The sequence below is a fragment of the Acipenser ruthenus genome, chromosome 8 (assembly GCF_902713425.1).
Source record: "Acipenser ruthenus chromosome 8, fAciRut3.2 maternal haplotype, whole genome shotgun sequence".
Lineage (NCBI taxonomy): Eukaryota > Metazoa > Chordata > Actinopteri > Acipenseriformes > Acipenseridae > Acipenser > Acipenser ruthenus.
In genome coordinates, this window is record NC_081196.1 from 13,014,216 (window position 1) to 13,028,910 (window position 14,695).

The 14,695-nt window shown below is 39.0% G+C and overlaps 1 protein-coding gene across 1 annotated transcript; it reads left to right on the top strand.

Moving 5' to 3' along the window:
• The first annotated feature begins 820 nt into the window (after positions 1-820).
• LOC117405580 (P2Y purinoceptor 2-like) lies at positions 821-14,308 on the top strand. Its single transcript, XM_034008745.3, has 2 exons — positions 821-1,056; positions 9,191-14,308. The coding sequence occupies exon 2, from the start codon at positions 9,225-9,227 to the stop codon at positions 10,218-10,220; it is 996 nt and encodes a 331-aa protein (XP_033864636.3). The 5' UTR covers positions 821-1,056; positions 9,191-9,224; the 3' UTR covers positions 10,221-14,308.
• Positions 14,309-14,695: the final 387 nt, after the last annotated feature.

The window sequence follows — 14,695 nt, forward strand, 5'->3', positions numbered from 1 at the left end:
CAAAGGCATGCATTAGCCTCTCAGCATCATTATTTGTTTATTTAGCAGACACCTTTATCCAAGGCGACTTACAGAGACTAGGGTGTGTGAATTATGCATCAGCTGCAGAGTCACTTACAACTACCTCTCACCCAAAAGACGGAGCACAAGGAGAATAAATTGACTTGCTTAGGATCACACAATGAGTCAGTGGCTGAGGTGGGATTTGAACCGGGGACCTTCTAGTTACAAGCCCTTTTCTTAAACCACTGGACCACACAGCCTCTAAATAATAGGTCTAAGCTTAGCTATATTTCTCAAATGATAAAATTATACTGTAGTCATTTTCCTAATGTGATTCTCAAATGATAGATCAGGATCAAAGATGACCCCCAAATTTCTCATTTGTAGTTTTAGTTCCAATGAGAGACTGCTAAGGTTTAGCTTGTGTAAATTGATATTCTTTTGCTGATGTTGTGAGCCTACAAGCATGACCTCTGTTTTGTCAGAAGTCAACATTAAGAAGCTCTGTGAAGCCAACACCAGCAAGGCAAGCAGCTAATAGCATTCCAGTAGAAGGATTGCCTGGATCCAAAGACAAGTATAGCTGAGTGTCATCTGCGCAGCAATGGAAAAACTGTAAATTAAAATAAAGTGTTATATTGCACTGTTGTCATCTACTGTAGTAGATATAATACACAATAAAAAAACATAAAAAAAAAACTTTGCCACCTCCCCGGTGCTTTACACAGTACTGTACAGTAAACCTCCCCCACACCCCTTTGTATTATTGTTACTAACGTGCAGAAAGGCAGGTCACGACTTGCAAAATGCACAGAAAACACCCAGCGTGTTGCAGAAACCCGAATCATTTCTTAAAGTAAAAAGTCACGATGAAGATGAAAATATGAAAATACAACAAACCCAATCCAGCAATCTGTACCGTAAGTGCTTGTATGCATTTCTCTTTCATTCACGTCGAGTTTTGGGGCTCAGTCAAATTAAGCCTCTGGCGGATGAAGAAGGGAAAAATCAGAGCGAGGAAGCGCGGTTTGGAAAAGATAGAATGCACGTACGGTATGTAAAATAAGTTTTAAGCTTTGTTTTATTTATTTATTTGGTTATTTGGAAAAGCTTTAAACAAAATTATTACTGTGTTACTTATGTAACTTCTTCAAATAAATGCCCCGAGGTTTTCAGTTACTGCTTCCATATAAACTTCATAGGTTTACCTAGTGATTTTTATTTTTTGAGGGAATGTCAAATGAACAAAAGATGGAAATCCATCTGAAGAAGAGATTGAACTATTCCAGATTTTACTGCAAGCTGTAGTCACACCTGATCTTATCTGAAACCATTAAGAGAAATGTCTCGTCCATGAATGGGTTAATTGGTTATATATTCCTCTTTTAGCATACCCTGCTTATCGCTTTATATACCATGGTCAAATGTTAGACATGCTTTTGATAAACAATATCCTATAATCATCTCTATTTAAAAGAATATAGACACTTCAACTTTAGCACCTTTAAAACAGCAATGCAAGGATGTTCGTGATTTATTTAATCATACAGAGATTGGCAATACATTCTATATAGTTACAGTATGTTTTTGTAGTTAGGTGAACTACAGCACCATTAAAAATACTCAAGGAGCATCTCAACATACACCTAATCCTATAATGAAATCACAATTTTACTCCAAACCTTTAACTTTACCTTCACTATCATATTTCAAAATTGCTATTCATTCCCTCAGCGCAACGTTTCCTAGCACAATTCAAAGTGATGATGTTCTCACAGCATTTACCGGACTGTGAACAAGCTGGCTGTAGGGGTGACGTCAGGCCAGGAAATGAAAGGAAAACACACATCAAGTGTGGACGAAACTGAGACGCTGCGGCGTTCAATGTTTTATTAACACAAATAAAAGAAAAGGTTTCAACAGAAAACAAAACACTGAACAAAACAAACAGCGCATTGGCCAAAATAAATAGACAAAACAGACGAAACAAACAAGTATCGTGCTGCTTGGCAATTGTGTTTTTATTATTATTATTATTATTATTATTATTATTATTATTATTATTATTATTATTATTATTATTATTATTATTTCTCCTCTCTCTCCACTCACAAACACACTAACCCCGAGTGAGTGAAACATTCACCCTTTTATGCAGCTGTACCGAGACTGGATTGCTAATCAATCATTCAGTTGGAATATCGGTACATCTGCACCTGAACTAATTTGTGCATTTCCGTGCTTCCACACAAATACCCCTTTTAATCAGCACGTGAAGTGATTGTGCAATCCTCGTGTTTAAATACAAATATACACTTTATAACACTCATGCTACATAACCACACATTATATCCTGTGCACCAATACATATACACCAACATTGATACACCACATGCAACATATAAACATAAAATACATACAGAGGCGGGGCACACTGCCAAACTGCACACTGCACCAACTCTCTGGCATATTTACTTTTACCAACAAAAATACAGTTACACGGCTCTCAAACACTGTTAGAGGTGTTGGTTATGTCAGTCCTCTTCTTTTAATGATTCAAACAGCACCTGCATTGTTTTAACACACGTTAATATATATATATATATATATATATATATATATATATATATATATATATATATATATATATATATATATATATTTTAAACTAGCAATATACCATAACATTTAAGAATACTTAGCCCTTGAATTAGTCTCCTCAGTTTTATTTCAGGAATGTGTAATTTTATTTTTATTTTTTTATTTGTGTATCTACATTTTTTTCTGCCCAAATGAGGTAGGCTGCACTTGCAGTGCTTAAACACAACCTAAACAGTTAGTGGAAACCCATTTTAAGAAAGCTGTACCATGTCAATAGTGGTGCAAGGCCAAATTGGAACTCAGACACAAACATTTAACTATACCCTCATGTATTTTAATAGTAATTTGGTTATCTGAGTTTGGAAGGCGAATTTCTCTGGTTCAAAGAAAACTACATGGAAACACACACAAAAAGTACTACCAAAACAGAGTGAGAAAAAGCTGAGACTTATTTTTGTTTTTCCATGGAAATTGCCCCATTGAGATGGGGCAAACATTTACTTTAGAGTTTTAGGAATTCATAAGGATTGTTAACACCACTCCGCTGACTGTAAACAACCCTTTTGATCGCCCAAAAACACATTCACACATGTGGTACTTGTATAGAATTATCTACATGGTTTGTGCTGCCTTTTCAAAACTTCTTTAGTTCCAGAATATTAACTTGAGCTACCAGGCTCTTAGAATACCCACAGGGCCTAATTGATAGGAGTGGCACATGCAATACATTGTATATATTTCTATGAATATGTTCTTTTTTGACAGGTTACTATTACCTTTTTTATAGATAATGGACACAGATACAAAACTGATTTTCATCAAATGCATATTTATTTCCCTTTCAAGTACAAAATGTAACCAATACCTAATAGCTATTTATTATTATTATTATTATTATTATTATTATTATTTATTTACCTCCTAAAGACCCCGAAACCTGAATAAGATATATCAAAGCTGCTCACAGATCATAATGTTTCCTTTCAGAGAACTGAACCTGATGGGAGAGACTATACAGCTGAGTACTTGTTGCTTTTATATGCATATATTACTCACTAATTTTTGTGCGTTACATTAATTTATGTGATACTTATTAACGTTATATTTGTTTCTAATTCCACGTCATTTTTGAACAACCTGTTGTTTGTTAGTTCCTGCAGCGGCCTTGCGTCCACGTGAAGCTGGCAGCTCATGTCGCTCCTTTCCAGGGATCAAGCAACTTAAGTCGACTGACTTATGCTGTCCTCCCAGGCTGCTTAGCTCCAGCTAGAGTTAAAATTTAAATTTTTGTTTTTGTAAACGATATTATTATTTTCAGAACTGTAATTGTTTTATTACTGTTTTCTGTGAGAAAGTTTACTTCTCTTGTGTGTTTTTCTGTCTTTTTTTACAGAAAGACGAGCACAGCTGCTGGGCTTAGCAGCTCCTCGTTGACTGAGATACGCGCTTCAGCTGAGATTGCTTGCAGCACCATTACGAAGGCTGTTAGGTCTCGTACTTGTATTGACTGTGTGGTTTTGGCAGAAGCTTATACAGGTGGGCATCCCTGTATACTGCTTCCCACGGTAACACGAACCAAGTAGACCCGTACCATACCGGTATCAAGGTCTTGACCTGCCCTGTGGCTGTTTAATCAGACTGAAGCAGCAGCTATACACTACTGTACACTGCATTGCTGCTTGCATTATGCCTGGGTTTTATCCCTGTGACTTATGCAATGCCAGTCTGCCAGTTGAGGACAAGCACAGCAGGTGCTCTTCCTGCCTGGGTTAAGAGCATGCTAAAGAGGCACTAATTAATCACAGTTTCTGCAAGTTTTGTGCAAGTTGCTCCAAGCGCATGCTGGAGAAACGGGTGTCTCGCAGCTCTACAGAGCGCTCAGTGTCCATTACACCAGGACGGTTAGCTCTGTGCCAAGAGAGAGCAGGAGACATGGAGTGCATGGAAGCTATCCTGGCCCCAGAGGCATCAGAGTGCTCAATTACTTGGACCACTGGCTCATTTATGCCCAGTCTGCAGCACAGAGGCCCACACAGAGCTCGTCACCGGCCATCTTCATCGGTTGGGCCTGTCGGTGAATTGTGCAAAGAGCCAGCTTACACCTTCGCAGACAGCCTCCTATCGGGAGTGTGCTTGGACTCCAGGTCCACTCTGTCAGACGACAGAGTGCGGACAGTAGCCGCCTGTTTGGAGCTTTTTCAGCTCAACAGAGCGCTTACAGTAGTGACGTTCCAGAGATTTCTGGGCTTGAGGACAGCAGCTTCCCAGACCCTTCCTTTGGGTCTCCTGTGCATGCGCCCTCTCCAAGCCTGGTTCAACTGCAGGGTTTTTCAGCCTACGTTGAACCGTGGCCACCTAGTTACAGTGTCTCACCACTGTCTGAAGGCGCTCTGTTGGTGAACACAGCGTGCCCATCTACGCCTAGGCGTAGCGCTGGGCAGCATCACCAGAAGGGAGGTCCTCACCACGTGTGTCTGGGGCACTGTGTGGAATGATAGGGGGGCACATGGGGTGTGTAACCTCCTTGGCAAGGTCTCCACATCAATGTTTTGGAGCTGCAGGCAGTTTGTCTGGCCTTGCAGAAATGTGCTTGTCCGTACAGACAACACTACAGTGGTGGCTTACATAAACCACCAGGGAGGCCTCAGGTCTCCCAGTCTCCATCACGTAGCCCGCAAGCTTTTTCTCTGGGCGCACGAGAACCTACTCTCACTGCAGGCAGTACACCTGCCCAGGGTGAAAAACTGGGCAGCAGACCTCCTCTCAAGGGGTTCCCACAGCCTCATAGTGGAGGCTTCACCCGGAGGTGGTGAGCCTCATTTGGGAGCGGTTCGGAAGAGCAGAGATAGATCTCTTTGCCTCCCAGGAATCGACCCGCTGTCTCCTTTGGTCTCTATAACAGGAGGCCGGGACCCGCTGCCGATAGATGCATTGGCACACCACTGGCCGAGGCAACTGTTATATGCCTTCCCGCTGCTCGCCCTCCTCATGCTGTGTCTGGAGAAAATCAGGCAGGACCGAGCCAAGGTGTTCTTAGTAGCCCCTTATTGGGAGTTTGGTTTTCAGCCCTGATGCAGCTCCTGAGTAGCCAGCTGTGGAGACTGCCCAAGCGCAGCGACCGGCTCAGTCAGATGCAGGGGACCTTGTGGCATCCTGACCCATCGAGCCTACAGCTCTGAGTTTGGCCCCTGAACAGCTGCATTTAAGCCATCTGGGTCTGTCCAATAAGGTCATTGACACCATGCAAAATGCCAGAGCAGCTTCCACGAATACGGGTACAAGTGGGACGTCTTTCAGATGCGGTGCCTGCCTCGGGGTTTTGACCCCACGACCTGTCCCAAAGCAGTTATACTGCAATTTTTGCAGAACCTGTTTGACAAGGGGAAATCCCCCTCTGTGTTAAAGGTCTATCTGACAGTTATTTCAGCTTGCCATGTCAAGATTGACTTGGTCTCCCCTGGAGCTCACCTCCTGGAGGGGCAATTTTTAAAAGGAGCGCAATGGTTTTGGCCGCCTATGAAAGATATTGTTCCTCGCTGGTGGCTTAACGTGGTGCTTGATGCACTCATGAAGCCTCCATTTGAGTCCTTGCATTCAGCTCAGCTGAATTTTGTATCGCTCAAAGCGTCTTTCTTGCTTGCAATCACCTCCGTAAAGCGGGTGAGTGAGATGCAGGCATTCTCAATTGCGAAATCCTGCTTAAGCCAGGAGAAAGGTTACACTTCATACCATTCCTGCTTTTTTGCTGAAAAATCTGGGCATTTCATGTCAACCAGTCTGTGGAATTGGAGGCTTTCGATCCACCTCATTTCCAGTCTGACAGGGAGCGGCAGCATCATACGCGCTGCCCTGTGCGGGCCATGGCGTATTATGTTGACAGGACAAAAAGTTGGAAGCAGTCTGAACAAGTATTTTGTCTGCTATGGGGTGAAGTCCCTTGGGCAAGCCCTGTCTAAACAGAGGCTGTCTAAATGGATAGCAGATACAGTTCGGACTGCCTATGAGTGAGCCCCCTCCAGAGAAGCTCACTGCCCATTCCACCCAGGGCATGACAACTTTGTGGGCTTTATTCCAGATTTATCACAGACATTTGCAAAGCAGCTGTGTGGGCTACTCCCGATACCTTTACTAGGTTCTATAGACTGAATGTCATGGATCCACGAAACCCTGGCTTTGGAACTAGTCTTAAGGGTGGCTTCCGGGTCTACCCTTAGAAGGTTAGAGGTTTAGCCCTAGCTACTTGTTACTGGGGTTTCTAACGCGTTAGGTAGCCTTTGGCTTAGCCTTGAAGCATTCCAGTCGTTCTGCAATATTGCCTTGCGACGGTTTGGGTATACTCCCCATTAGATAATGGTTATATTTCATATGTCAAAGGGAATGTTAGGTTATTATTATAACCTTGGTTCCCTGAAATAGAAATGTTACCATTAACCTTCAAGGTCACTGCGTCCGTGCTTGCAGCAGGCTTGAAGGACAAATGACGCTGACGTCTGTACATGCAGTCCTTTTATGCCACAGGCTCTGCGAGCAGCTTTGATAGATCTTATTCAGGTTTTGGGATCTTTAGAAGGTAAGCTCCCATTAGGTAATGGTTACATTTCTATTTCAGGGAACCAGGGTTATGATAATAAATTAACGTTTTCTGGAATGTGATATCATTTCATAACAAATGAGTCTTTGGAACAGATAATGCAATTATGATCAAACTTGCAAAGGACACTATAGAACAGGATATTGCTTATCATTACCTGGGGCTATGAGGAGGCTGTCTTTGGAAAGATCATGCACTGTTATTACTCAGCATCCTCCATTCCACAAAAATACGTATTTTGCTGTGCAATACCTTTTTCTACTCTTGTTTTGTTCAATTAAATTTAGCACAAAAAAAACATTGATAACTGTACACGATATGTAGGAGCCATCCTTGCTTAATTAAGAGCCATTGTAACCTCAATGCAGCAGTGGTGCAGTAATTGTGAAGTTAAAGGGATCCTAATTATTCAGCTTTTGCTACAGCTTTGAAAAGCTTAAATAGTATATAGCTTCAAATGTCATTATTATTATTATTATTATTATTATTATTATTATTATTATTATTATTATTATTATTATTATTATTATTATTATTGTTGTTGTTGTTGTTATTATTATTTACATTGTAATGATGTTTGAAGTCATTTGGAGTGGTTCCAGGTTCCGGGGCTCTACTTTTGAGTGAATTATTGACTTTGAGCTTGAGTTGAGCTGTCCAGCCAACAGATAACAAATGTCCTCATTCCATTCAACAAATGTCCTCATTCCATTCAAATCATAGAATGTGACATCGGTTCAGCCTACAGTATTTCTATCTAAATCTATTTAGAGCTACATGATTTGAATAGAAGGATTCCTGATCAGCGCCAGCAGGTAGGATTCTCAGGAAAGCTCAAAGCCTTGTAAAGACAGATACATGAGGAAAATGATAATCACTAAATATAGAAGCTGCAGAACCACTCAGACATGTAAACTATTCCATTTAAAGCTACTCAGATTGATGATGTCAGCTACACATAATTACAATGTGAAGTGTACATACAGTATGTATACACATGTACACAAACAACAACACACAGTTATCCATGGAAATATCATTGTATGATATACTATCTAGAAGCTCAGCAAAATGTCTGAAGTAGAAAAGTTACAAGACCTGAAACACAAATTAATTTTAAAGTTGGTTAATACATATCGCTTATACACTCAAAGCTTGACCTATGTACATTGCACTAATACATTCCATTTTGTATTCTATCTAACTCATTACATTTTAGAGGCTGTTTTGTTGGGAAATATGTTACTATGGATACGATTTCACTATGGGTTCTCATTCTTCTCACTCAGTAGCTGGGTGGGGCTGCTGTTATGAGGCAGTGATTTACCAACAAAAGCCACAAATACTTCAATTTCACTTGTGTAATTCTAGACTGCCTTCTTTTTTATATCACTCATAGGTTGATTCATTTCTCCTAGAACTGAAATTAAAGCGTATGCTTGATGAAGAATAAAGCTTTTCTAAGTGATAGCTTCAGGTCTTCGATTTCGTTTCCTAATTACCACTGTGATTACCTTTACAGAAGTGTACCGTTACAAAACCCAAAACATGTTGGATGTATATTTAAAGGTACAGATCGAACAAAACAACTCCACTAAATCGTACCTAATATGAATTACAAAGATTCTGCAAACCTCGCATTTTCCACTCGTATGTAAAAAACTGCACTTTCGAAACTATTCATTCACTGATCTTCCTCCCAGATAGTTCAATGCTGCACACGAAGGAATGTTAAAACACTGAAAACATGCCAGTCATTGCAAACGCAATGATTGGCTACTGAGGAGCCTCTCAGAACTCCTCCCCCTTTGGCTGTCTTTCTCAGTAACTGCTTCTTGTTCTTCCAGTAACTTGCTACTGTGCTTGTTTATGTGACCTCTTGAAGTAGAATATCTGAAAACAGCTCTCTTCAAAATCAGATGCATTTTAATGGTTTTAGTTCAGATTAATTGTTAGCCCATGTATGTTAATTGTCATCTTTTTTTAATGTTTTAGGGCACCCTGAGGAAGACAGCTGTGATCCTGGAAGATGGAAACCACTGGAGCCAACCTGACAAATTCAAACCAGACCTCCTTGTATAAGTGCCAGTTCAACGAAAGCTTCAAATACATTCTGCTGCCGTTGTCTTACGGGATCGTCTTGTTCTTAGGACTGGTGCTCAACCTTACGGCTCTGTACGTGTTATTGTTCAAGACCAAACGGTGGAAGTCCAACACTATTTACATGTTCAACCTGGCAATATCGGACACCTTGTACATCATCACTCTGCCCTTTCTGATTTACTACTACGCTGATGAGAACGACTGGCCCTTCGGCAATGCCATGTGTAAAATAATACGCTTCCTGTTTTATAACAACCTCTACTGCAGCATCCTGTTCCTGTCTTGTATCAGTATTCACCGGTTTCTGGGCATCTGTTATCCCATGAGGTCGCTGCAGTGGGTGAGTGTTCGCAGGGCCCGGGTGGTCTCCGTTGCCGTTTGGGTTACCGTGGTGTCCTTTCAGTCTCCCATTTTCTATTTCTCACAGACTCTCTCCGTCCAGGGGGAGAAGATCTGTTATGACACCACCAGCAAAGAACTGTTTTCTTATTTCCTGATTTACAGCTCTGTCATCTCCATGCTGCTCTTCTGCCTTCCGTTCATCACCGTTATGCTCTGCTATTTCCTGATGGCAAAGAAGCTTCAAGAGTCCAGCGCAGGTCACTTCACCTCAACATCCAAGAAGAAATCTGTCAGGATGATAATCATCGTCCTCTGCGTTTTCGTGCTCTGCTTCTTGCCCTTCCACATCACTCGCATGATTTATTATTTCTTCAGACAATTTGACTACCCGTGCAGGATGCTCGAGGCCTCAAGCATCGCGTACAAGGTGACTAGGCCTCTGGCCAGCGCCAACAGTTTCCTGGATCCAATTTTATACTTCCTGGCCGGACAGAGCTTTCGTAACCAGCTCACCAGGAAGGAAAATAAAAAATCCAGGTCAAACATGCACTCTGACATTACCTTAACAACCAAAATGTGATGTATGGTGTAAATGGAGGGAAACAAACAAACATCTGCAGCAACAATATTTTTTATTTTGACCTGTTGCCTGGGTGTTGTAGACTGGTAGGTCTTGTCACAGAGCTTGCATGCTCGCAACAGTACTGTGTCCCAAAGATGCAGAATTGCCTATGATGATCAGCAGGGTAGGACTTTTTCTCTAACTTTACTACCAAAAATGGTTACACAGTGAATGCTACCAGTTTTTGTTGTTGTTTGGAACCAGGATGATGGTATATTTACATTAGATCAGTTACATTTTTTTTGGTGGTTGTACTGGGGCTTTTTAGATAACAAATAACTACGGTGAGCTGCTTACAGCTGTGAAATATATATGTGTAATAGTTTATTCTACCTGTATAGTGAAAGCAAAGCTTCCAAAGAGAGATTTCTTCAACCTACTCTAGTTCCAGGTATCATGTTGCATGACTAAATGGGAGGATCAGGTATTTCTGATTAATGCTATGATTTTGTATTACTGCAGTCATTTGGGTGAAGTGGTAGTTGAATTGTACTGTACTGAGCTGAACTCACCCAAACTTTGAATACATTGTTTTTCTAACTGTACTAGTATTCCCAAAAATTATATATATATATATATATATATATATATATATATATATATAGTCAGGGACAAAAAGTAGAATAAGTAAGAGAAAGCATGGTACAAACTTAGCACAGAAGCAAAAGCGAATTATATTTTGTCCACTTTGTTATTTGCATTTGTGATTCCAGCTATATAATGCAAATATTTGACCACTGATTCCCAAGTTATCATTTAACCCCTTCAGCTCTATATTGAGGGTTTCGCTGGAAGGTTTATTCCTCCCCATTATTCAGTATCAGCAGAGCATTCAAAAAAGATATCGGCAAACCAAGATATTGGAGAACAGAAAGAGACGTTAGGGTCCCGTTACAAACAAGACCATGGGATTGATGAAAAGGACACACACTTCTTGCATTATATTACATATTAGTTAAGAAAATAAAAAAATATCACACAGAAGAAGACAAAAACAGTACAACAATATGAGGATCAGTGATTATTTTGCTATGTTAATATCTTAAGGCCTTGGTTATATCACCCATTTATATATTTATGAGTATACACTGACTCCCTCTAGTGGCTAAAACATTTAGTGCATATAGATTTGTCAATTTAAAGGTGACGGGCTCACCAAGAAAGGCTAATATTTGTTATTTCTATGTTCTCTTTCTGCATTTGCTTGTTAAATGTTTAACTGTATTCCCATAACAAATTGACCCCTTGGGATATTTGAATGCCTCTTAACCATTAACTACAAAAATATTTGGATATTTTTTATTTGATTAACATAGATCGGTGTGGTTCTTAAATAAACATAGTTGCTGAATCAAAACTTCATTAGACAATTATACATCCTTTTCAAAGTTAAGTCCTTGTGTTATAATTTGCAATTAACTCTTAAATGACATCACACAAACAGATCAGATTAAATAATAAGGTACCGCTTGGTTTAGTTACAACAGCCTAGACTCATAACCTCTCTCTTCTGAGCCTTCCTTTATGTTATTATGCCACTGCTAGAAATGTAAGACTTTCCGGGAGGCAAAGGAATACTCCCTTACTGTCAAGTGATCAATCCTGAACAGGCTGATGGAATGTAATGCCGTTTTCAAAGCGGGTAGAAGAAGGCTTGGTTCTCTAGGGTCGACAGCAAACACATTTTCTATTTGACTACATTTAAAATCCTTTCTGTTATTAATAAATTGGTAGTATTAGTAATTACAATGCAATACAATATTTAAACTGTAAAAAATCTCAGTGGAAGAATATAGTAAAACTACAATTCATTGAAACATTTTGACTAGAAGTCTTACTCGAATACACTGAGAAAGATTTCTAGTCTAACGTTTGTCAAATAATTGTGTATGTTTCTTTTTGTATTTCATATTTAAACATCATGCATAACTAAATACCCAATCGTAAATTCTGACAAACATTTCTGCAAAATGTATTTTTCAATAACCAAAGTATTTGGGTACTTAACTCACAAAAGTCCACATTCAAACGCCATCATGGCCAGCTGCATTTACTATTTCGCTAATACATAAATAATGCTTCATATTCACTTTAATACTTGCACAGGATTTTAATTGAAGTATATGTACTATTTATATGAATATAAGACATTGTTAAAGACTATAGTGCAAAACTATTATCTGTGAAGGTGTTTTAAAGAACCAAAGTTTGTTTATACTATATCTATATATCTGCCTATCTATCTATATCTATATCTATACTTCATTTTTCACATTTAAGCATCTTTAGAAACTAGAAGATTTTATTTTATGTAAGAAATTATTTCAGGGAGTTGTCCTTTAAAACTGTGTGACCGGTACTGAAAATGAAAACATGTTACTCAAACAAAAAGCCAGCATAACAGATCTTGGCAAACAACACATCGTGACTTGGGATTTTGAATATTAACTCCTAATGTTCTGCAACACATTTGGGAATTTATCAAGCACTGATGTATAGGTCCATGGATTCTCCTACTACTACTACGAAGAAGAAGAAGAAGAAGAAGAAGAAGAAGAAGAAATAGCATGGGTATACTCAAGTACTTTCATTTGATTACAGTATCTGTTTAAAGGGGAATCTGTGCATTCTGTACATTGACTACATTTTTGTAAAAATGGTTGCTTTAATGAAATAAACAGATGTTTATATGTCAGTATTTTTTTTTAAAGAAATAATAATGGCAGATGTTAAGAGTCTACAGGCATGCCTGTAAATAATCCCATGTACTGGCAAGCTATTGGTTTATGAACATGGCCTTAGAGGGCATAGCCAGAACATCATTCTCAGATACAAGCCTTCTTCCCTTAAAGAGTAGCCTAAGTACAGGGGTTCTGAAGAGCATAGTGTTATACGCCCCCACGTGTTGCTACAACTGTTTAAATATCCTACCTGTCATTTTTCTTTTCATTGTTAACATCATGACAACTTTTTACACTCTTTTTAAAAGCTGTAGTGCACTTGGTTTGAGATTTGTCATCTAAAGCATAACAACAAGTGCTCTGGCTTTGCTTTTCTATACCACATCATGGATTGTTTTTGCTGTGTTAGCTGTTTGACAATGTGAGCAATAATCCTTACTATCAGTGCACTAGAGCAGACATTTTAAAAAGAGCTTTGAAACAGACTTTAAAGTTATAAGTGTAAAAAGCTGTCATTTTAATATCTGTTTTTTTAGATTTAATGGGACCTATACACAAAACTTGAATGACAGTTTTAAAGAAAGTTATCCTTACGACTGTTTTTATAAAACATTTAGTTTGCAGCTCATGAAACATTTTCATCTAGAAGTTTATTCTCGGTTTAAAATACTTGTTTACCTAATATAATATTTATCTAAATTTAGGCCTTTGTTTGCAGGCCTGACACAACAATGAGTTTTCCAGAAACCACTCTCAACAGGATGCGAGGTAGTCACCAAACCCTTATAAATGTATATTGCATAATAGCTTTACTTGAGTTAACAATGAACATTATGAGCAAGTTAAAGCCAGATGCTTGAAAGAGTGCTGACCTGACAGTCCAGGAGTGGTGATGATTTAATGGCATTTACATTACATTTCCCAGCTATAACACAGACAAAATACACTTCATGCTGTGGCTGATGGGGTTGCTGCAAACCTTATTTATAGAAGTGCATTTCCCAGCTGGAAAGTCCTGCAGTCTCTTCCTGTTACGGTACATCTGAAACCGATAGCAGATTTGACACACACACCACACCAGAGCCATGCAGGACTGCCAAGGTGCTGAGTTGCTACGCGCTATTAAGAATATATTTCCCCTAGCAGCTGTTATAATGACGAGACCACACACAATTTCATAAGCTCCACAGCAAAAAAATGTAGCTGATTTTTTTTTTTGATAATGGCAGTACTTTTTAAATCTCAAATATGTATTTTTAACTTAAGAATTCTTCAGTATCAGAAAACATAATTTCCCCCCAGGTGTTTAAATTCTTTATAAATGACCCATGTATTTATTATTGAATTAAAAAAAATGTTTCTAAACTTATGTTCTCAATTTCTTTTATTCTTTATTCTTTCCACTGCTGAGTAACAGTGGTTGACATGTGTGGCCAAGACTATATTTTGTAGTATTCAGTTTGCACACTATTTTAAATAGGTTGTAATAATGAAAAATCAAACATCGTTATATTAATGAAGGTTCAAATTTCATTGATAAATTTCAACTTTCTGTGATAAGTCAGTGTTCGGGTGATTTCTTCTGAGTTCAGGAGCCGCTCTTCAGTTCCGGTTGCTTGCCATTGATATATGCAGCCTAGTCAACTGTCTTTATAGAAGTGAGTCAGTGCCATCTAGGGATCTGCCACTCTGCAAACAAGTTTCCTCTAGTTATTATGGCAATAGATGTGCTTGTGCTTAATCATTCACAAC